The sequence below is a fragment of the Geotrypetes seraphini genome, chromosome 2 (assembly GCF_902459505.1).
Source record: "Geotrypetes seraphini chromosome 2, aGeoSer1.1, whole genome shotgun sequence".
NCBI lineage: Eukaryota > Metazoa > Chordata > Amphibia > Gymnophiona > Dermophiidae > Geotrypetes > Geotrypetes seraphini.
This window is the reverse complement of record NC_047085.1, coordinates 331,039,684-331,063,942: the sequence shown is the minus strand read 5'-3', so window position 1 is coordinate 331,063,942 and position 24,259 is coordinate 331,039,684. Positions and strand designations below refer to the sequence as shown.

Genomic DNA, 24,259 nt, shown 5'->3' with positions numbered 1-24,259 from the left:
GAAATAGTTTCGAGAACGAGATCAGAGGATTTGTTCCAAGGGGTAGGTGGGCGGTAAATAAGTAGGATGCCCAGTGGGTGAGGTTGGAGTTCGTCGTTGACCGAGGCCAACATGTATTCTAGAGAGGTGTGGCTGCTCTTTTCGATGAGCTGGACATCAAAGAATGATTTGTAGATTAGTGCCAGACCGCCACCTGTACGGTTAGTTCTGGGAGAAAACAGACCTTGGTAGCCATGGGAGCAGAGTTCATTTTGTGTAAATATGTCATCTTTCGTGATCCAGGATTCCGTGATGCAAAGGAATCCCGGTCAGAGTCCTCGAGAAGTTCCTTCAGGATTTGAATCTTATTGCACGCGGATCTGGCGATGCAGTAGAGAGTTGGGACTGGGGTAAGCGAGTCAGAGGCAAGGTTAGGGAGGTTGGCAGAGGGAACAGGCTTTAAGGATGCGTGGTTGGCTCTTCGAGGGATTTTTTTGGAGGGATGGTTTCTGGTGCGTAGCAGCGTGGGAATTCTGAGGCCGGGACAGAAGTTTGGGTCAGTTGAGGGGTCGGGAAGGTTAGGGGAAGGAGGATTCAAGCATAGGGTGGTGTAGGGAGAGGAGGAGAGCAGGAGGAAGAGGAGCCAAAAAGGTGGCTTCATTTTTTTTTTTTTAGGGGGGGGGAAGAGCTTAGGCGGGAGGGGGGGAGGTGCTAGGTGGTTTGTATCAGAAGAGGAAGGGGGTTGGCATGGAGCTCGATCCTACGGGGGGGTGGGCTATGATATCTAAGCTAGATAAGGACAGGAGAGAGCTGGGTGGTCTGCTAGGCTATGAACTGAATGGTCAGTGGTAGGTGGGGTAAGAGACAGAGCGGCAGGAAAGTTATACTTGGTAGCAGGACAGTAACGAGCAGGAATAACAAGTGGTATTTAAACAAACAATAAAATGTCGGCTTTCCTGTGTCGGGAGGGGCGGAACAGGGCTCCCACGCTCCTCTCTCGATGCAGGGGGGGCCGGAGAAGGTAGGCTCCTCCGGTGAAGATGGCTTGTAAAGAGGTAGCAGGATCGCTGGAGTTTCGGGGGGCGGAGCAGGGCTCCCACGCGGCCCGAGGTCGCAAGTGAAGTGTAGGCAGCTCCCGGTGGCGGAGGAGCTGCTCTTAAGGCAGGTAGCAGGATCGCTGGAGTTTCGGGGGGCGGAGCAGGGCTCCCACGCGGCCCGAGGTCGCAAGTGTAGTGTAGGCAGCTCCCGGTGGCAGAGGAGCTGCTCTGAAGGCAGGTAGCAGGATCGCTGGAGTTTCGGGGGGCGGAGCAGGGCTCCCACGCGGCCCGAGGTCACAAGTGTAGTGTAGGCAGCTCCCGGTGGCAGAGGAGCTGCTCTGAAGGCAGGAAGCAGGATCGCTGGAGTTTCGGGGGGGCGGAGCAGGGCTCCCACGCGGCCCGAGGTCGCAAGGGCTCAAGGTTGAAGGGTAGCACAGCACGAACAAGTGTCGGGACAATGTTCGGGACCCAGGCAAACAATACACCAATAATGAGGGTCGGTGATTGAAATGACCCTGCCGCACTGGCTATACTTTTTGAACCCGGTAAGAGGCCGGGGCATAGAAAAAAAAAGAGAGACCGGCAAAGGAACGTGGTTCAAGGGCCTGGCCTAGGCCCAAAGGCTGCCAGCCGAAAAAAAGACAAGATAAAATATATTTTTTTTAAGAAAGAAAAAAAGATAGAAGACACGCGGGCACAGCAACTGAAAGAAAATAAAGCCGTGGTGCGAGAAGGCGTACGAAGAGGTGCAGAGATGAAGTGAACAAGACTCTCGGCTCCGCAGAAAACATTGAACCTCACAGGAGACGCGCGCCCTAACTCGGGCAGGAAGGCACTCGCACATGCGCGGTGCAGCACTCGTAAGCTCTTAAAAGATCTTCAAGCAAGTCTGCTTGCGAGGCTGTCGGCTGAAGGGCTCCGTCGGTGACGTCACCCACATGTTGAGAATATGCTGCCTGCTTGTCCTAGGATAAACTCTATTCTCAACTTGAAGCAGAAGTTCCATGTTGAAACCTGCATCCCCAAAAAAACCTGAAGACACACAATGTCTAAATTATAAAAAAGCTCTCCATTCAATCTGGCTATTGAGCCCAACTGGTTCTAAAGTCTTTCGTTTAAATATCCAGTGTTGCTCATTTTGTAATAATCTCCTTGCACGATCACCCCCACTCTGATTCTTGGTTACCACATCTATCACCAAACACCGTAAATGTTCAAACTTATGGTGAAATTCAGTACAATGGGCTAATAATGGTGCTTCCATTTTATTTCTCTTTAAATTGGAGCTATGTTCATACAGTCTAGTTTTTAGACTTCTGATAGTTTTCCCCGCTTATACCTTATTGCAAGAACATATAATAAGATACAACGTAGGTGCCGTTGCAATTGCTAAAATGTCTTATCGGGTAACTTTTTCCAGTTTTCCCCGCATATACCTTATTGCAAGAACATGTAATAAGATTACAACGTAGGTGCCGTTGCAATTGCTAAAATGTCTTATCGGGTAACTTTTTCCAGTTTTCCCCGCATATACCTTATTTCAAATTGCTAAAATGTCTTATCAGGTAACTTTTTCCATCAACAGGATTCGTGAAACTTTTTGTTTGTATGATGACATTACAGTTCTTACAATGTCCACACTTGTAATGATCTGTTAGAACTTGTTTTAAACGTGGAGATGACCCCCTCATCATCAAGGGACTTAAGTTTCTTTCAAATTTTTTCCTCTGGAGAATGCTGTTCTCAATCTTTTGTTTGAAAATGTTGTGTGTCTGCATGATGTTCCAATGTTTCTTGATGATACGACTAATTCTCGGACTTGCATTGGTATACTGAGAGATGAATGTTTTAATGTTGTGATCAGGTTCTTGTCTTGAGTGTGTGTTCTGTAAGAGTTCCCTATGATTATACTTGGCTCTCTTATAAGCAGCTTTCAGATTCTTAATACTAACCTCTTTCACTCAATTTTTGCCATAATACTTAAAATCTTGATCTTCTCTGCAAATACATTGGTACTGCAAAAATTGTGAATAGGGTAAACTTTGCTTACACCCACTTGAATGACAGCTCGACGAGTGCAACAAGGTGTTACGATCCGTATTCTTGCTGTGTACTTTGGTTATGAATTCATCAGCTGTTTGTTAAATGTTGACATCTAAAAATGCAATGTTATAAGAATAGCTCTGAAACTGTATATTTTCATTGCATGCATTCAGCCATTTGAAAAAAAGCCGAGAACTCATCTGTTGTACCAGTCCACAAAAGGAAATAATCATCGATGAATCTATGCCATGAAAATATTTTTCTGCAAAAGGTGAACACGACACCCAAACTCTTTCAAATTTGTTTACATATATGCAAGCTATGGATGGTGCAAAGGTTGCACCCATAGCCACCCCAGATAGTTGGACATACAACTTATCAGAAAAAAAGAAAAACGTTTTATTTCATTGCTAGTCTGGTCAGCTGTAGCAAAAATATCTGTCAGTACTAAGTATGGACCGGTTTGTGTGTCTAATACATATCAGATCACCATCAAGGCTTCCTCTTGGGGGATAGAGGTGTACAACGAATTGATATCTAAAGTGAGCATCAAGCATTGTCGTGACTAATGTTGGAAATTATATTTTAAAAATGAGTAGTATCCTTAATGTAAGACTGCTGTCCCTCAGGCAGTACATCAATGGAGCAAGTAGTATTTGACAACCAGTATCATTGGAACGCGGTCTTTCTGGTAGATCAATCAGATAAAAGCACGAGGAAGTGTACCACATTAGATGTTTTTCACTGATGTTTCCATGTTATGGTCATTTTGTTATTTTTTTCTTCGACTTGGTGTTTCTTTAGTTTAATTACCATGAGATACATATTCAATCAAACATAAAAAGTGAGGTCATGCATCATCAAATTTGCATTTGAATATAAATTTTGAAACCAGCGATGTCACGCGAGAAGATCTTTTTGATTGGATCAATAAAACGTTGGCGTTTTTTAAAAGCTGGCGCCATTTTAGAATATGTGTGGGTGAAAGCAAGAGGCGACTGTATGATATGTGAGTGGCGTCACCGTGTTAAAGATTCATTACAGAGTATGTAAGTCTAAACAACCACGATCCCAATAAAAATGCAATGATGTATTAAGTATGATTTCTTTAATGTCCACAGGATTCAACAACCATTTGTAAGTCGGCATTAATGATAACAGCAGTTGAGCACTTCCCCTGAAGAAGCCAACGCAGGGTGAAACGGATTTGGTCTCCGTTGGGATCAAAAGATAAAGTGCCTGGTTCTCTGCTTTTTGGTTAACTTGGCCGACCATTGCAAAGCTACTTGGTTGATTTTGAATCCGGTTGCAGATACTCCAGGAATCAAATGAGTTAATCAACATTTAAAATTGATGTTATAATAATTGATTAACAAAGAAAGTAAAAGAAAAAATATAAAAGTGAATTAGATAATATTTTTAATTATTTTTTCAAATGGAAATTTTTGACCAGTGATAGTACCCTTAAACTCCTTAATGGTGCTTTTCAATTCACTCAGCACCAGGGGATTAAATTGCACATCATTTACCATAGTGTTAATTACATATACGTTACCTAAGGATTGACACTTGAACAATAATCAGAGCTTCACATTTGATCCAAGTGACTATGTAAACTGATTTTCACATTAGCAGTATAAATCTGGAATCAAATTTCTCAACTCATTCACATGTTTAATCAGGAAAAAATATAAATGATTTAAACAGTAGAAGTGATTTTACAAGACTGTTTACATATAGAACATGAACTTGCTATACTACCAGCTGGTTAAACAGCACTAATTGTTATATAAACATAACTATAATTTTAAATTAGGTCAACTTTAAGTTGATGAATATTAAGTGTTTTAGAAAGCAAACTGCAAATAACATTTTTAATTTTGCTCATCAGTGTTACCTTTGATTTAAAGTGGGAAATACAGAAATAAAAATGTTTTGTAAATGCTCACTCACCGGTGTCCCAGAGATAGCTGGTTTATTCTCCAATGCCTCAGACTTTTGTGAACATGATGTGGTTTCCTGCTTCACACTGCAGCTATTGATGCTAGCAGATGCTTTACTTATAGTGGACAATTTTGATAAACAAGCAGTGCCAGGCTGTTCTTGTGCATTGTTGCATTTTATAGATGGATGACTTAGGTCATCTTCCCAGGAGCCAATTGTAGCTGCCAATTTGGCAAAACGACCTTTTCTCCCAGATGGAGGAGTATCTGATGGGACAGCAAAGAGTGGCTTTGATGGAGAAACTTGTATCTGTGACTGAAGTGGTGACAGATGGGAAGTTTCAGGCGAGCTACCTAGAAATTTAATGAAAAAGGAGAAGAAATGTTTGTAGATGCATTTCTACTTGGTCAACTCAGAAATTAAAATGCTATGTACATTAATAAAGAACAAGACTCAGTTAAGGGTCAGGTCCCCCTCACCCCAAAAAAAAAAAAAAATGTTATCAAAAGCCCATAAAAAGGAGATTATGTACTTACCCTGGTAAGCTCTTTTCCAGTAGATAGGTGAGACATTTTTGACCATAGGGTTATTTCCCCTTACCCCCATGGGCTGCAGAAGAGAACCAAAAGGTTTTTCACTCCGCCTCCAGTGTACATTAGAGAATGACATGGTAGCTGTTACCCGCGGCTAGCCACGGGTAACCCACCGAAACGGGAGAGAGAAAAGAATTACGGGTACGGGGAGAAAAAAACGGGTACGGGGAGAAGGCCATTCACCGCCCATGGAGCGGTGAATGGCCTTGTCTCAGAAGGGAAGGGAGGGAAAACGTGGGGTCACCGATCACGCTCTCTCCCTCCATACTGATAGCTGCCACCACCCAAACATCTCCCTCCATCCATCCCTTCTGATCGCTGCTGCCCGATTGCCAGCGCCCGAGCCTGATCGCAGCCGCCATCTGAGCATCTTCCTCCCTGCTCCTTACCTTCGCAGCAGGCAATTTCTCTAAAAGTGCTTCCTACCAGCAGCCGGAGCATTGAAATCGCGTGTGGCTGCCGTAAAGGTCATCTCTGATGCAATCGGAAGTTGCATCAGAGACAACCTTTCCTGCAGTCACACGCGATTTCAACACTCCAGCTGCTGACAGGAAGCACTTTTAGAGAAATCGCCTGCCGCAAAGTTAAGGAGCAGGGAGGGAGAAAGGGAGGAAAAGATGGGGTGGAGAAGAACAGACGCTAAAGGGAACTGGGGAAGGTGGGGTAGGGAGGAAAAGACGCTTAAGGGAACTGGGGAAGATGGGGTGGAGAGAAACAGACGCTAAAGGGAAATAGGGAAGAAAAATTCCAGACTATGGGGAGAGCGGAGGGAAGAAGAAGGGTGGCAGACCAATTGGGGTGAGGGTAGAGGGAGAGATGGAAGGGAGAGGCAGAGTAACAGAGCATATGGAAGAGACAGAGAAGGCAGACTGTGGATGGAAGGAAATGAATGAGAAGATGAGGAAAGCAGAAACCAGACAAAGGTAGAAAAAGGGAGGAAAAGATGGGGTGGAGAAGAACAGACGCTGAAAGGAACTGGGGAAGGTGGGGTAGAGAGGAACAGACGCTTAAGGGAACTGGGGAAGATGGGGTGGAGAGAAACAGACACTAAAGGGAAATAGGGAAGAAAAATTCCAGACTATGGGGAGAGCGGAGGGAAGAAGAAGGGTGGCAGACCAATTGGGGTGAGGGTAGAGGGAGAGATGGAAGGGAGAGGCAGAGTAACAGAGCATATGGAAGAGACAGAGAAGGCAGACAGTGGATGGAAGGAAATTAATGAGAAGATGAGGAAAGCAGAAACCAGACAAAGGTAGAAAACAAATTTATATTTATTTTATTTTAGGATTAGTTGTGTTGATAAAAAATTTATAAAGAAAGCCCTGCCAGCTGAACATCTTTCTCTAGTTCAGCAGCCAGAACTTTGATTTATAAGTAAGGAATAAGCTAAATATTGCAGTACTGAGACTTGTATGGATACTGCGGGGATAGTAGTCGCGGGGACAGAGACAGGGCAGGGAAAGTGGTCGCGAGGACGGGGCGGTGACAGGGACAGTGATCACGGGTACAGGGCAGCGACAGGGACAAATTTTTTCCCTGTGTCATTCTCTAGTGTACATCACAGATTAGCTTGGCTCCTCCCATCAGTCAATACCCAAGCACAGAGAGGCAAATACATCCATGAAGTAGAGGCACCTGCAAGGACAGGCTAAAACATTGTTCTGCTCAAAACAAACAATACCAGTAACCATCAACATAGGCTTAAAAAGAGCGCAGGAACTACTCCCATAACCGATTGAACTTATGTACAAATTGATTCAATTTTTTTCTCTTACTATTAATTATTAGACCAAAAGGACTGGTCTCCAAGAAACAGATTGGATAAGCATAAGTAGAAAGAATTCTTAAAACAGGCACAGCAAAGACCTGGCAGGGAGTCTAGAATGTCTCACCTATCTACTGGAAAAGAGCTACCAGGGTAAGTACATAATCTCCTTTTCCAGTGCAATAAGTGAGACATTCTACACCATAGGGACATTCAAAAGCAGTCCACAAAACAGCCAGGATGGCCCTGGTGCACCGGCCCTCAAGACCAAGAAACAGAAAGCCGAGTCCTATCTGGCAGCAACATCCACTCTGTAAAACTTGACAAACGTGTGAAAAAGCGACCACATCACCGCCCTGCAAATCTCCTCAGGGGAAACAGATCTAGCTAGGACCCACAAAGAAGCCGCAATCTTTGTAGAATGTGTTCTAACAAACAGGGAGCACCCCGCTTGAAAATAAGACAGCACAAATAAATGGTCAGGAGGGCAAAACTCATGAGTAACCTCCAGTTAATGCAAAATCATCCTGCACACGTCCAAATTCCTTAGTAGACGATCCAGACGGATGGAACCAGTCGGCTGAAAAACAGGCTTAAATCCAAGAGAGAAGCAACCTGAAGAGGCACAAAGGAAGATCTGACAAGCCCTGACATCACCACATGAAGGTCCCAGGACAGGAACAGATGCTTAACAGGCAACCAGACCTCAAGAGCCTCCTGCAACAACAAGCAATATCCGGATGCAAAGCCAACAAGAACTGACTATCCTGAGAGCAAAAACAGGACAGACCGGCCAGCCGGATTCTTAGAGATGCCACAGAGAGGCCATTATCCAGACTAGCTTGGAAAAAGGCAAGGACCCGTGACACCAAAGCTGAATAAGGACCCATCTATTCCTGGTCACCAAAGGATGAAGGTGTAACATACCTTAGCGTGGGCTGACAGCTTAGATAACTTCTTAGCTCTGAGAAGTCTTGAACACAAGCCCCAACCAGACTTTAGGGTAAAAGGTTGTGCTCACAAGAGTCCTGGATCTTCCATGGCAACTGAGCCTGAGCAAGAAGATCCGGGGAAACACTCTGGTGTAGACTGCATCCTACCCGCAGAAACACAAGAGCAGATTACCACAATCGTCAAGGCCAGTCAAGAGCAACCCAAAAGACGCAGCCCGGAAGAGTCACAATCCTCCAAAGGACCTGGCCGAACATCAGCCAGGCTAGAAAAACTGTAGGAAGAACATCCAGAGGGCATGGCTGCACAAGAGCATCAAATCCCATACTGCCATGCTCAGATACGGCAGAAGAAACATGGTGTTTTGTTTTTTTAATGTATTTACTTATTTTTCATTGAGCCGTGCAGGTAAAGGGAAATAACCCTATGGTCTAGAACAGGGGTGCCCACACTTTTTGGCTTGCAAGCAACTTTTAAAATGACCAAGTCAAAATGATCTACCAACAATAAAATTTTTAAAAAACAAAAAGCACACTATACGCAGAGAAAAAGTTAATTATAATTTATATTCGGGGGGTTTTCAAAGAGGTCAAGGCAGATGATTTTAAAATAGGCAATGTCACCTCAGTAACAACTATACAAAAATAGACAAATATACCCCCTCTCCTTTTACTATACCGCGATAGCGGTTTTTAGCGCAGGGAGCTATACATGGCACAATCTTGTGTGATAAGCATGCATTGCAAAAGAGGCTGCTGCTGCAGCCTCGATACCTAAAGCAGCCACCTCAAAAAGCTTTTCAAGATAATGTCCACTCTGGGATATTGGAAGTCTTTAAAGCATTACACCCCCAATCGCTAGGGAGGGCCATGTGCTGAGTAACCTGCGTCATGGCGGAATCTACCTTGGGCTGCTCAAAAACTGTTGAAAATCAGGAGCCAATGGATAAAGCCTAGCCATAGCTTTAGATAGCCAGAGATCTTCCTGGGGTATCCCATTGTTCACTTGCCAGATTGATCGAAAAGCTGCGGATGGGATGGAAAAAAAAGGAGGACAGCATTGTGATGTAAAAGGTTGAGAATCCAATTTGAGCTCTTTCAAGGCATCAGCAATGAAATGGTGAACAGAGAAAGATTTAAAAGTCTGCAGATGGTTAAGGTCCTCACCCAAATCCGGACACTCCAAGGTATCGCGCCGACAAGTCCCGGCAAGGGTAGCAGCAGCATCCAAGGCACACAGTATCAGAAGACAGGATAGGCATAATCAATGTTCCCTCTAAGGATTGATGAGGTGTGTGCAAAAAAAAATATGCATGAGCGACAAGTTACATATTCCACAAATTTATGAGCAGGCACGGAGGATGCATTTTTAAACAAATGTAGTTTATCCTTGTACTCCTTATGTATTTTTAATCATCTATGGATATGTTTGTATGTTTATTGTTCAAATGGTTTTATTTATTTCCCAAAATTTATTTTTGTTATACACATTGAAAATATTTGATATTGCATTTAAATCAAAATCTCAATAAACTTGAAACTTGAAACGAGTGCCCATGAGATTGTGGGAGGGTTAAATACTCAAAACTTAGAAGAATAACAATTTACTTAAAGTTTTTGCTTCGCCAGCTTTCTGGTATCTTTACATAATGCAGTGGTGTACCTAGCATATGTAACACCCGGGGCCCATCATTTTTTGGCACCCCCCCATCTGTCCGAAAAACATGATTTTTAGTAACAAGCCACCCGTCACACATGAGTATCTAAGAAAAGGCAGCTTCTTACATATTGCAGTGAACAGTACATCAATACACCCATTATAAAACTAAACAAGCCAGACCAGCACAGATCAATCCTACACCGTCAATCCTAACAGAAAACTATGTCTTTCGAACACACAGAACACACCTTCGCCTATTATGGAATATGTAATCACAAACTAACCCCTCCCTCTTTTACAAAACTGTAGTGTGGATTTTAGCTACGGAGGTAACAGCTCTGATGCTCATAGAATTCTGAGCATCAGAGCTGCTACCACCACGGCTGGTGCTAAAAAACGCTTCACAGTTTTGTAAAAGGGGGGATAAAATAAAAATACATAGACAAAGGTTAAATTGAACCAGCAAGAAGCTGGACTCTGCATACAATGCTTCACAGAAACAGTGACACATGTCTCCTAAAGCAATAAATAAATAGAAATTTTTTTTCTACCTTTGTCTTCTGTGGTTTCTGCTTTCCTCATCTTCTTGTAACTCTCTTCCTTCCATCCACTGTCTGCCGTCTCTCTTCCCCTATATGGCATTTTCTCTCCTTCTATGCCCCTTCCAGAAACTGTATGCCTCCCCCTTTCATCTCTCCTTTCACCCCCATTGGTCTGGCATCTCTCTCCTCTCCTTCCCTCTCCCACACCTCTCCTCTGCAATCCCTTTGCCTTTTTTCCCTCATTTCCCTTTTCAATTTATTTTCTGCATCTGTCTAGATTATGTTCTTACTACCCTCTCATCGATGTCCTTTTTTACTGTCTACCTAAAGCTTGCCACCTCTTTCCCTCACCCCAGTGTTTCCCTAACTCAATCCTTTTCTCCCCATCATGTGCCCTCCTTTTATTTATCCCCTCCTTCCATCATGTACCCTCTTTCTCCAACCCTTCCATCTAGTACCTTCTCCTCTCTCTGTCCACTTCCATCCAGCATCTGCTCCCCTCTTTCTCTCCTCCCATTTCCTTCTGGCATTTGCTGCCTTATCTCTCCCATCTGCACTTCCATCCAGCATAGGCTCCCCACTACCATCCAATGTCTGCCCTTTCTCCCTCCATCCACCCCTCTTCAATCAGCATCTTCCCCCTTTCTTTCCCTCCAATATCCTTCCCCCTTATGTCTCTCCCCTTTCTCTGTACATCAATTCCATCAGCACCACCCTTCCATACCACCCTGCCCCTTTTCTTTCCCTCCACCACTCTTCCATTCCAGCAGTCCTGCTCCTTTCTCTCCCTTCATGCAGCAAGGTCCCACGATGGAGACGTCTAACCTCGGCCTGCCCCGGAACTCTTACTGCAGCAGCCGCCCGTCTAGGCAGGAACAGGAAGTGACTGTTGCAGTAAGAGTTCCGGGTCAGGCCGAGGTTAGACGTCTCCACTGATGGATACAGCGCCGCCGCTATAACATTTAAAATAATAGCGATCCTGGGGGGGGGGGGGGGGGGGAGTCCGGAGCTGCAGGGGAGAGTGTTGCGGTACCCAGCTGGAGGGAGAAGGAAGATGAGGGAGGAAATGAAAGGAGATGCATCTTAGGCGATCAGGGCAGACCGCCGCCGCTTCGTGTGTGCGCTGTGACGAGAAACTTGTGCGCTGCGATGTAATATTTTGTGCGCCAGCGCACGCCAGCGCAGCTTAGCGGGAACACTGGGCATAATATAAGTGCGACATCTAATGCAATCGAGATCAGTTGTAGCCGAAGGAGAGGGCTCCCACACAGGGACCTACAGCACTGGAGTGACCAGCCTAGAAGGCAGTAACATGCCCGTCGGCTGGGTCAAATGAGTCAGGTCCAAAAAGCATGCACTCCAAGAGAGCCAAAAGAAATCCAGAGAAAATGCACATCCCGCAGTCATTGCCGAGTCCAGCTAAGGCAACCCATGACACGTCAAAAGAATTCCCAGACTTGTAAGGCAGGCGTTTGGTGCCAGTGTCCAGAACGGCCAGTGGGTGAGACGTTTAGCCCAAAACACGGACCGAGGACAGCTAGCCTTGAGTACCCCACCCCCAGTGTGCTGTGGCACGTGGTACAAATGCTGTTCTGGCGTCAATTTAGTGCCATTCAAACATGCAGTCGACAAATTAGGAGCTGAGTCCATCCCAAATCAATTTGCAACAAAATTGAGGGATTTTTGTGGCAGAAATCAAGCTTTAAGAAAAAGATTGATTAAAATCCAAGATGGCTGCCAAAAGCAAATTTGCACCAAATACGGCAAAAATAAAGAAAATCCAACACAATAGCGATTTGGGGAGATGGGAGACCTTAACCCTACCCTCAGAAACTCTGAAAAATAAGTTTTACAGAGTTCCACAGACCACCCCCAAAGTTCCCATAGGAAATAATGAAGATATACTTATATTATAGTACGTGAAGTGCCTTTTGCCAGCTCTGTACATTGCAGCTTGAATGGAGGAAAATGATTTTCTGCCTCAGAACTGCTCCAAAATGTCCAAGCTTAAAGATCTTTGGACTGCTAGTCGGACAGACTCCAATTGTAACCTCCGTCCCACAAAACCTCTTCACATGACTGGGGGCGGGAAATGCACTCTGTACTTACTCAGGACACATACAGCCTGCACTTAAACCCATGACAGGGTCCGAGGGCAAGTGAGCTCCCAGGGGAATGGACCCCAAGTCTGAGAAGGGTGGCACAAAGCAGACTGGATCCACCGAACTGTGTCTGTAAAGCAGCAGTCCAGTTCCATAGGACTGCATCCTTTCCTCCAACAGAGGACACTGCATGGTCTCACGGCACTGAAAACACCGATAAAAAAAACAAAACAAAAAAAACAACAAACTTAAGTGAAAAAATAAGAAAAAGATGCAGAGAGACTTCTGCATGGATTGCTTGCAGAAATTGAAACTGCAGGAGCTCTAACTTTCTAAGTTAGGAGGAGCACATGGGCAGAAAAGCATTTGGATTTCTGCAACTCCCAGGTTACGGGAAGGTATTGAACAACTAGAGTATGGAATCCAGAATGGATGTAACAGAATAGATAATTACAGTTAGCCTTCTCCATCAGTGGGAAGAAGAAGTGGAGCAACCCACTGGTTGACCCTGATGGGGTCAACTTGCAAGCAGTTCTTTCTGCTTGCAGAAGACAAAACTGGCAGTTAAATCTTAACTGGCATTAAACCCTCTCTACTAATCCTTCTACATTGCTCCAAACCTGATAAAACCATTTCTTGTGTTGGCCACGTGACAACACCACTGTTCTCACCTGACCAGGATTCATAATGACCTCATTACCCATACATTTTAAGGAAATATGTGGCCATGTCTTCCATGCAAGTTAACGCCCGTGCTCAACCTCAGTCTACATTGCCTGGTCATTAACATGCGCATACAACCCTCAGTAACTATGCAGCTAGGTTCACTACAACTGTCTCTATTGACCCCCCTATGTAAAACCTGTACATTTTAAAGCATTGGTCCCCAGTTTAGCTAATCTTCTAATCTATGACCATCAGCAGGTTTTAAACTTCTTCAGCAGTAATGTAATAAAGAGAGGATATGATTGAGGGCTATAAAATCTTGAGTGGCATAGAACGGGTAAGCATGAACAGATTTTTCACCCTTTCAAAAAATATAAAAAACCAAGAGAGACACTCAATGAGATTACATGGGAAAACTTTTAAAATAAGAGGAGAGTGGGAGCATGGCAATACGGCAAATCTTTGACAGCGTCTTACCCGAGTTGAGGAGAGTTGCTGTTTGTGGATCTTTGTTTCCTTCTTTTCAAAATGCTGCATACCAAACAAAAGGGGAATGTGAAGGCACAGCTGCTGCCTGCCCAAGCTTCTTCCCCAGCAAACACTAGAAACTAGTGCTGCCCAATTCAGGAAAAAATATTTCGATTTGATTCAGCCTATTGAATCGATTTTCTTGCACAATTGGATGTTTTTTTCCAAACATCCTGGTGAGTTTATTTTATAGCCTCTTCACCCTCTCCTACCCACACTAGTGCTGTGATATAAACAAAATAAAAAAACAAAAAAGACTTTTCCTCTCTCTGTTAAATCCTAGCTCAGCTCTGGCAGGATACAAATTTCAAATCTAACACAATCATAAAACAGAAATTTTTTTTTTTTTTTTACCTTTTGTTGTCTGGTCATTTTTCAAATCATGTTGGTCCCAGGCTCTACAACAAACATCTTCTGATAACTTGTTTGCCAGGGTCTCTTGCTCAGATCCACCATCTCTTCTTTTCTTAACTACCCTGTCATCCAGCATCTCTCCCTCCTTCCCCACCAGCTCTCCCTTTCTCTTTCTAACTATCCTCCTATCCAGTATCTCTATCCCCCCACCATCTCGTGTGTCCAACTTCTCTTCTTTTCTGTTCCTTCCCTCCCTAAATCACCATCTCTTCCTCTCCTTATTTTATATCCTTATTTCTTCTATCCTTCCCCCCATCTCCCCTGTCCATCTCCCCCCCCCCCTTCATTTCTCCCATCTATCTTCTCCCCATCTCTCCTCCAGTCCACCAACTCCCCATCTCCCCTCTCCCTCCATCTACCTTTTTTTTAAATTATTTTTTATGGTACACAAAATATTTATTGTGGTGTAGCACAATTATTAAAGATTTTAGCCAGAAAAGAAAAAGGCTTTTTCACTCTCTCTCTAAGGCACATAAATGCGAGACCCATTGGAGTGGCTGGGACAAGGACATTTCTTCGTTAGGGTTAGCCAGTGTGCCACTCTCCTGCGCCACCCCACTGAACTTCCCAATCCCCCTAACCTGTGACACCCCCTCTCCAGATCCCCCTACATCAGTAGACCTCACCAAACCTGTAGACCCCCTGGCACTCCTAAGCCCCCGTCACCACCACCACACCCCCGCACCTTTTCCAAAGAGAGTCCGGCAGGAGGGATGCATCTGGGAAGAGGTCTGCCAGTGGCGATAACGATCCACTCCTGCCACCACTCCTTGCGTCTTCTCTCCACTGCGGCACGCCCTCAGTGAAAACTTCCTGTTTCCGCTTGGACGGCCGAATGGAGAGAAGACGCCCCGAGTAGCGGCAGGGTAGTGAATTGCATTCGCTATGGCCGCTTTTGCCTGGCCAGGGAAGAGAGGAGAAACACTTGAGCCGGGAAGGAGAGAGCTTTACTGCCGCTGATCTGCACCAAAGACCCGTTTGGGATTTCCCTCTGCCACCGGAGTCCTTGCTTCGATGTAACTTCTGGTTTTGCAAAGCCACAACGGGTCTCTAACAAGCACTACTAGAAACTCGCTGTTAGAACTCCATTGAAGTTAACCAGAAGGCAAAGTCATGCATCAAACACCAAGGAAAGAACCTTGGCGCTCTTGGAACTAGCCATCTCTATCACCTCCGGCTCTCCTACCACCACCATGCCCGGTGTTGACTCAGGCTGGAATGGATGGTTTTTAAACAGCCCAGAATGCCGAGGAAGAACCTCCAGGCAAGACCCTAAGGAGTCTTGATTGGCATGCGGGAGAATTGTGATCAGATCCCCCAGGACTGGTGGTGACCCTGGAAAGTATTAGGAGGGCCATTCAGAAACTTAACACTACAATGTTAAAATCAGCCCAGGATACATCTGTTTGTGGGTTAAGGTCGATGGACTCTCAATCTCTGGAAAATCTTAAGAGATTCTTCTTCTAAACACTGAACAGACTAATAGTAAATAAATAAAAGGTACCATAGCTACCATAATTAAGGTTATTTGTTTATACATCAGAAATCTTCAGGTTCTGAACTTTCCTAAGCCAATTGGGGTCTCTCCTATGGATCTTTAAAAAAATATATTTGATTGAGGTTTTGAAGTTCTTCCCTACAGCTATTCCTCCTATTAATAAGATTTACTTTCTACCTGTTTCCTCTGACATTTGGAGGACCCCCAGAGGGATGGAGTTCAGGCTCAAAAGAGGGAAAATGATTTATAGGACTTATCTGTTATTTTGGAAGACTGTCTGAAGTATCTGCCCCATCAACACACTTGGTATCATTTGTTTTCAAGCAGGACTTTAATGCAATTATGAAATTGTACTTTAGACATTCTCAAAAGACTCCTGAGGAAATGTAACAATTTATTTTTAGACTTGGTGCCATCGTTCACATTCTCTGAAAGGGATGTCATAACTGTATCCCTCACACATTCTTTAACAAATTTAGTGATAGAACTACTTCAGTTCAGGGGTAAACATACGCCTATATTCTACTTTTTCAAATGCTTAAATATATGATAGAATTATCTCTACTAAACTGAAAATTAATAGAAAAGCAATTCCTACCATTTCTATCCCAATGGCGGCGCTGCTCTGCCAGTTTCTGCATACGTGTTTTAACTGATGAGACTGCAGGGGTTGCAGAGTTACAATGCTGGTCTTCCATCCCGTTGGTCAAAGGAAGAATCGAGCCTAAGGATACCATGTTACTATCAACAGCAATTTGTGGCTGAGGAGCAGAGTTAGGAGAAAGTTGTTTTACACAAGTTGACTTAATTGATTGTCTGTTCTCAGAGGTAGAAACTGGTACTTCATCAGAACAACGTCTTTTTGAAGGGGATGGCTTTGTATAAGGTTTCTCTGCAGAGTGGAAAAAAACACAAAACACACTTAAGCAAATATACAGAAATTAAAAGCACACTATTATGAATTCAGTTTTTGTGAAATAAATGCTATTTACCCCCTCCCCCCAACAAATGCTCCTCCAGAAAAAAAAAAATTCCTTTCATTTGCAATTCTTGAACCGATGAGCTGCTACCTCCCTTACTTTTCTCCAGTCTTAGACAGGGTCTTAAGCACACATCTGCTCCCAAACTAAAGATCTACACATCTTAATGAGCATAGCCTATAATGAACCTCCTTAGCACAGACTATAAATAGAATGATATGTGTAGAAGGGAGAGGGGGAAAAAGATCCACACACAAGACTGCTATTAATTCTGCTAACAACTTAACTGAAAAAGTTAGTTCCAAAACCTCATAAATAAGAAGGAAAAATTATGCCTTACCTGTTTAGTTTTCTTTCCTTTAGACACAGCAGATGAATCCAGAGACTAGTGGGATACCGCACATCTACCAGCAGGTGGAGAAAGAGAACCGAATTGCAGGTGCTCCTCTTGGATGGAACCCCTTCTTGCCATTTAGTATTGCTCCTTGCCCAACCATCATGAACCATACAACTGCATGAATATTTTTTAAAAAAACCTTCTTTCCCAGAACAAAGTCCAACCATGGACCAACAATCAACCACAACAACGTGAAAAAAAAAAAACCTCAATGGGAAGCAACAGCAGAAAAATCCCAAATCCTGAATGGGTGGGACTCTGAATTCATCTTCTGTGTCTAAAGGAAAGAAAATTAACAGGCAAGGCATAATTTTTCCTTCCTTAGCAGCAGCAGCAGATGAATCCAGAGACTAGTGAGATGTAACAAAGCAATCCTCAGCAGGGTAGGAAGCCAATGCAACATCTGCGATAACCGAAGCACAAAATGCAGACTGCCCATGCGCAGTCAAATCCAAATGGTAATGCTTGGAGTACCACATCACAGCCCTACAAATCTCTTCTAAGGAAAAGCCTTTGGACTCCATCCAAGAAGTTGCGACCGCTCTAGTGGAGTACGTGCACAAATCCAGTGGAACCTGATTATCAGCAGGCAAGTATGCAGAAGAAACAGCCTCCCAGACCCAACGGGTCACTGAAGCCTTGGAAGCCGCCAAGCCCTTCTTAGGGCCCGAGAACAAGACAGAGGTGATCCGATTGCCTAAAGTCATTAGTAACTTGAAGATAGTGTAACAGCATCTTCTGCACAACGAGAAGGCACAAAGTCTGGAAGCGCGACCCTAGTCCTCCTCCCTGAAAGAGGGGAGAAACAAAGACTGATAGACATGAAAATAAGAAATCACCTTAGGAAGAAAGAAAGGAATCGGCCGTATCGACACCCCAGCAGCCTTGAAACACAGAAAGGGATATCTGTAGGAAAGAATCTGCAGCTCGGACACCTGATGTGCTGACACCAGACCATCTTCAAGGTGATATCTTTGAGGGAATTTGTGCTCAAGTGTTCGAAGGGGGCACCCTACAAACCATGAAGCACCAGGCGAAGGCTTCAGTCTTGACAGGGCCTCCTCAAAGGAGGATGAAGACGCTGCACCTCTTTCAGTAAGCAAACTACCTCAGGCATAGAAGCCAAGGAACAGCAAGACACTCTGCCCCTGTAACAGGCGATGGCCGCCACTTGAACCTTAAGGGAATTGTATGCCAACCCTTTAGATACTCCATCCTGTAAGAAGTCTAGAATATGAGACGGAAGACTGGAAAAGGGGAAGACCCGGAGAGAGGAGAGGGAATCAAGATGGCGTCGGAGTGAGTCGAGCTATCAAGTGGCTCCTGCTCTGTTTGGCAATTTTTTCAACTTTTTTTTTTTTTCCTTAGAGACTTACCTGCTATGCCCAAGCGCAGGGGTAAGCAGAGGAGCGTGCTTCCTGCCTCCTCTTCCACTTCATTGACTCGGCAAGCGGAAATAACATCTTATGCTGTCCCAGTTGGAGTGGGCGCATCCGTTGACCGAGGAGGACAGACCTCGGTCTTGGAAGGCGACGTTTCGCTTAGCCCATTCGGGCCTAGAGTTCCTCCGCGTCCCGGGATGATGTCGCGGACGCCCTCAGACGCACAGGAAGCACCAGAATTGATGTCTCCGGCGGCACTGCAGGTCTCACCCCTGACCCCGGATGGAAACCACAGCTTGCTGACTTCCTTACAGTCAGCATTGGAAACCGGAGGACCTGAAAGTCAGCGGGAAGCAGGGAAGGTGGAGATGGATCCCATGGTGGAGTCCCCCGGATTAGCTACCCCTGCTCCCCTGATTAAACCAGTGGTGATTGACATGGAGGCACTATGGAGCACTATGGAGACTTTACACAAGTTATGCTCCCAGATTGTACTTTCCACACAAAATTCTAATAGTAAATTTAAAACTTTTGAAGAGAAACTCCAGCAACAGTCTCTTAGAATGGACAAATTGGAGAAATCTGTGGCAGATGAGAAGATTACCACTAATTTACAACTTAAGGAGAAAGTTTTATTTGCTAGGAAAATTGAAAATCTGGAAAATGCTAATAGGAATTTGAACTTGAGACTTTTAAACTTTCCTGTTTCCAAGTTTCAATCTCCTAGGGATTTTTCAGTCTTTTTTAAACACCGTTTTGAAATTTCCTGAAAATAATATGCCACCATTACAAAAGATATATTACTTAAATTTACCAAAGGAGGATAAAGATAAAGGGAACGCAGTACCAGGAGAATTGGATCTCACTGGTATGCTGGAGACATCTCAAGAAGATTTAATGACTAGAGCTACTTTATTGGTAACTTTTGTCTTTCTTCAAGATAAAGAAGCAATTCTTCGTCTATTCTATAGGACTGATAAGGTGGAATTTCATGGATTCAAAATGTCTATATTTCCTGATGTATCTAAGTGGACACAAGCCAGACGTAAGAAGTTCTTGGCTTGTCGTCTGTCTGTTTTGAGTTTAGGGGCAACCTTTCAATTACGTTTCCCCTGTAAATGCTGCATTACTTATCAGAGTAATAGATATATTTTTTATGAACCCGATCAATTGCTGTTTTTTCTTGAAGGTAAAGTAACCACAAGAATTCCAGACACCTCCATGAAATCAGCCCAGCAGGCCATTAGTTAATAACTCCAACTGCACTCTGTTATTTGCTTAATTTAGTTTATTTTTTGAATCCAACTACCCTTGGAAGTGATTGATTCCTTCTCCTCTTAGATTGTGGACTTTAATCATAGTTACTATGTGTTATTATTTTATAATTAATATTTGTTTTCCTTATTGCAGGGGTGTCCAATGTCGGTCCTCGAGGGCCGCAATCCAGTCGGGTTTTCAGGATTTCCCCAATGAATATGCATGAGATCTATTAGCATACAATGAAAGCAGTGCATGCAAATAGACCTCATGTATATTCATTGGGGAAATCCTGAAAATCCGACTGGACTGCGGCCCTCGAGGACCAACATTGGACGCCCCTGCCTTATTGGATTATTATATTTACTTTCAAGGATTGATTTGTAAAAGTATAAAGAAAAAAAAGAAAAAAAAAGAAAAGGGAAAGACCCCTCTGACTACTCTATGACTCAAAAACTCTCCAAACCAGGGCATAAGCCATGGATGTAGACCTCCTCTTTGCCTGCAGCAGAGTAGAAATAACCTGTTCCAAAAATCCCTTATGCCTCAGCCTCGACCGCTCAATAGCTAGGCCATAAGACCTTAGTGGGAGGGATCATGCATCCGTATCAGACACTGCATTAGCACATCCGGCATTACCTGCAGCCGGAGAGGAACCCCCATCACAAGACCCAGCAGATCTGATTACCATGGATGGCGCGGCTAATCCGGAACCATGAAGACTACTTTCCCCCTGAAGCAAGCAACACGATGTAACACTTGGGCTATCATTGGACAGGGGGAGGAAAGACATACAGAAGGCTCCCTGGAGGCCACGGGAGAGCCAATGCATTCCCCCCCTCGGAAGAAGGTTCCCAGAAGAAATAAGGAAGTTTTGGGTTTCGAGCCTAGTCCATGAGGTCCAACTCTGGACACTCCCACCTTTGAATTATGAGCTGGAACGCCTCCTGTATCGGTTCCCACTCTCCTTAATTTAGAAGATTTCTGCTGAGGATGTCCACCTGAACGTTGACCAACCCTGCAATGTGAGCCGCTAACAAAATTGGAAGACATGACTTGGCACACAGAAGCAGAGTCTGAGCCTCCTGAGCTAGTTGAGGGCTCCTCGTGCCCCCTTGCCTGTTGATGTAGGCAACTGTGATACTGTCTGAGAGGACCCTTGTCGGCCTGCCCTGAATCAGATTCCAAAACTCCAACAAGGCCAATCTGATCGCTTTCAATTCCAGGAGATTGATGGAGCACCGAGCCTCTTCTGGGGACCACATACCCTGCGCCGATGCCTGCAGGCACTGAGCCCCCTAGTCGGTCAGACTGGCATCCATCGTGACCACCAGCCACTCCAGGGTTGCAAGGGGCATCCCCTGGAACAGCCTGGCACTGTTCAGCCACCAATCCATGCTGCGCAGGGCCTGGGGCATCCAACAAAGGTGGCGATCATAATCCAGAGACACCAGAGACCATACGGAGAGAAGAGACCACTGAAGAAGCGCCAGGGAACTACCTACAGAGTCGCCACCATAGAGCCCCAAAATTGGACAAAATCTTATACCCATGGGCGCAGCACCCTGATCAGCAAACAAACCTGTGACTGCAACTTCACGCCCCGGTCCATGGGCAGAAAAGACCCTCCCCTGGGCCAGATGCACCAACTGGGAAGGAATGAGGGAATTTTCCGAAAAGTTTATCACCTAGCCCGACAACTACAGCAGAGAAATCACCCTCTGAGTAACCCGCAGTACAGGTGAATCCGGATGCCCTCTTTGCGAAGACAGGCTGCCACCACCACCATTACCTTGGAAAAAGTGGGTGGCACCTTGTCCAAGCCAAAGGGCATTGCCCAAAACTGATGACCTAGAATCACAAAGCACAGGAACTGTTGGTGTGGGGGCCACATGGGGATGTGCAAGTATGCCTCCTCGAGGTCCAGAGCCGTAAGAAATTTGCCCGGTTGAACTGCGGCAGTCACAGATGTCACCATTTCCATCCTAAAGTGCCTGACATGGAGAAACCGATTGATTCGCTTGAGATCCAGAACCAGACAGACCCCCCCCTTTCTTCTGCACCACAAAGTAAATGGATTATCTCCTGTCCCCGCTGCTCCTGAGGCACTGGAACCACAGCACCCATGTCCAGTAGAACATGGAGGGTGCTTTGTACCGACGCCAGGTTGGCAGCGCCCAAACACGGGGGCACCAAGAAAGAATCTGCGACAGGAGAGGAGAACTTTAACTTGTAACCATCTCAAATAATGTCTAAGATCCACTGGTCGGAAGTGATCCTGCCCCACTCCGCCAGAAAGAAGGACAGCCGGCCCCATATCACATCGACAGAGGGAACCAAGACCCTGTCACTGGGAAGCACGGGAGGCCTGAGGACGGGACGACAGAGTTGAAAGCTTTGGCAGGACAAAAGGAACCCTTTCTCCGAGGAAATTTCAGCTTAGAAGGGAGAGAAAGCACAGTTACTTACCGTAACAGGTGTTATCCAGGGACAACAGGCAGATATTCTCTACATGTGGGTGACGTCATCTACAGAGCCCTGATTGGACACTCTCACAAGCAAACTTGCTTGAAGATCTTCAAGCTTGCAACTGTACCGCGCATGCGCGTGTGCCTTCCTGCCCGAGTAAGGGCGCGCGTCTCCTCAGCGTGGCCTCAGTTCAGATAGCTAGCAAAGAAGCCAACCCGGGGAGGTGGGTGGGTTGCGAGAATATCTGCCTGCTGTCCCTGGATAACACCTGTTATGGTAAGTAACTGTGCTTTATCCCAGGACAAGCAGGCAGCATATTCTCTACATGTGGGTGACCTCCAAGCTAACCAAAAAGGGATGGAGGGAGAGTTGGCAATTTAAGAGAACAGATTACGCAAAACAGACTGGCCAAACTGGCCGTCTAGTCTGGAAAAGGTATCCAGACAGTAGTGAGAGGTGAAGGTATGAACCGAGGACCAAGTGGCGGCCTTGCAGATCTCCTCAATAGGAGTAGACCTGAGGAAAGCAACAGATGCCGCCATCGCTCTGACTTTGTGCCCCGTGACCTGACCCTGCAGAGGGAGACCAGCCTGAGCGTAGCAAAGAGAGATACACGCAGCCAACCAGTTGGATAAGGTCGAAAGAAATGAAAAGTTGGGGAGCTGTCCGATGAGCCTGAGTGCGTTGCAAGTAGAAAGCCAACGCCCTCTTACAGTCAAGAGAACAGAGCGCCACTTCTCCAGGATGAAAATGGGGCTTAGGAAAAAACACAGGAAGAACAATGGATTGGTTGAGGTGAAAATCCAAAACCACTTTACGCAAGAATTTAGGATGGGTACGGAGAACCACCTTATGATGAAAAACGGTGAAAGGGGGATCCCAACCAAAGCCTGAGAGCAGACGTGAGAGCAATAAGAAACACCACTTTCCAAGTGAGATACTTCAAATGAGCCCGATCGATTGGCTCAAATGGCGGCTTCATCAACTGAGCAAGGACAACATTAAGATCCCAAACTACCGGAGGGGGTTTGAGTGGAGGATGAACCTTGAAAAGACCTTTCATAAACCAGGAAACCACCGGATGAACAGACAGCGGTTTCCCCTCAAGCGGCTAGTGAAAAGGAGCAATAGCACTGAGGTGAACTCAAATAGAAGTCAATTTGAGACGAGACTGAGACAAGTGCAACAGATAATCCAGCACGGAAGACAAGGAGGCAGAACATGGCTCCAGGCACAGCGTTGGACACCAAGAGGAAAATCTGGTCCACTTCTGAGAATCACACTGGCGAGTGGACCGCTTCCTGGAAGCCTCGAGAACATACCGAACAGACTGAGAGAACTGTAACAAGGCAGTTAGGTGCTGAGATACCAAGCTGTCAAATGCAGGGACTGCAGGTTGGGATGAAGGAGAGCCTCGACTCTGAGAAAGCAGAGAAGGAAAAACCGGGAGAAGAAGAGGCTCCCTGGCACTGAGTCGAAGGAGCAGGGAGAACCAGGGTTGTCTGGGCCACCGAGGAACTATTAGAATCATGGTGGCGTGAACAGACTTGAGCGTGACTAGAGTCTTCAGAATCAGAGGAAAGAGAGGGAACGCACAGAGAAACAGATCCGTTCAGTCCAGGAGGAATGCATCTGCCTTGAGCCGGTGAGGAGAATAAATCCTGAAGCAGAATCGAGGCAACTTGTGGTTTAGGGGGGATGCAAACAGATCTACTTGGGGGGTCCCCCACCGAGCGAACACCTGATGCAGTCAACGAATTGAGGGACCATTTGTGAGGTTGTAGAAGGTGACTCAGATTGTCTGCCAAGCAGTTCTACTGGCCCTGAATGTAGACGCTCTGAGAAAGATGTTGTGACGGATCGCCCAATCCCAAATCCTCAGAGCCTCTTGGCAAAGAGACAGGGAACCCGTACCTCCCTGCTTGTTGACATAATACATGGCCACCTGGTTGTCCGTCTGCACGAGGACCACCTGGTCGCGAAGCAGATGAAGGAAGGCCTTGAGAGCGTTGAAAATGGCTCGAAGCTCCAACAGATTGATGTGACAGCGCCGCTC

At 45.4% G+C, this 24,259-nt stretch overlaps 1 protein-coding gene across 4 annotated transcripts in view; it reads right to left on the bottom strand.

The window, feature by feature from the left end:
• Positions 1 to 24,259, bottom strand: part of ANLN (anillin actin binding protein) — a 321,192-nt gene that overhangs the window by 274,111 nt on the left and 22,822 nt on the right. For all 4 annotated transcript variants that reach the window (XM_033930208.1, XM_033930207.1, XM_033930211.1 and 1 more), the window contains exons 3-4: positions 16,317 to 16,610; positions 5,013 to 5,356 (exon numbers count right to left, since the gene is read on the bottom strand). In XM_033930208.1, coding sequence (XP_033786099.1) covers positions 5,013 to 5,356; positions 16,317 to 16,610 — 638 coding nt within the window. The remainder of the gene's footprint in view (positions 1 to 5,012; positions 5,357 to 16,316; positions 16,611 to 24,259) is intronic.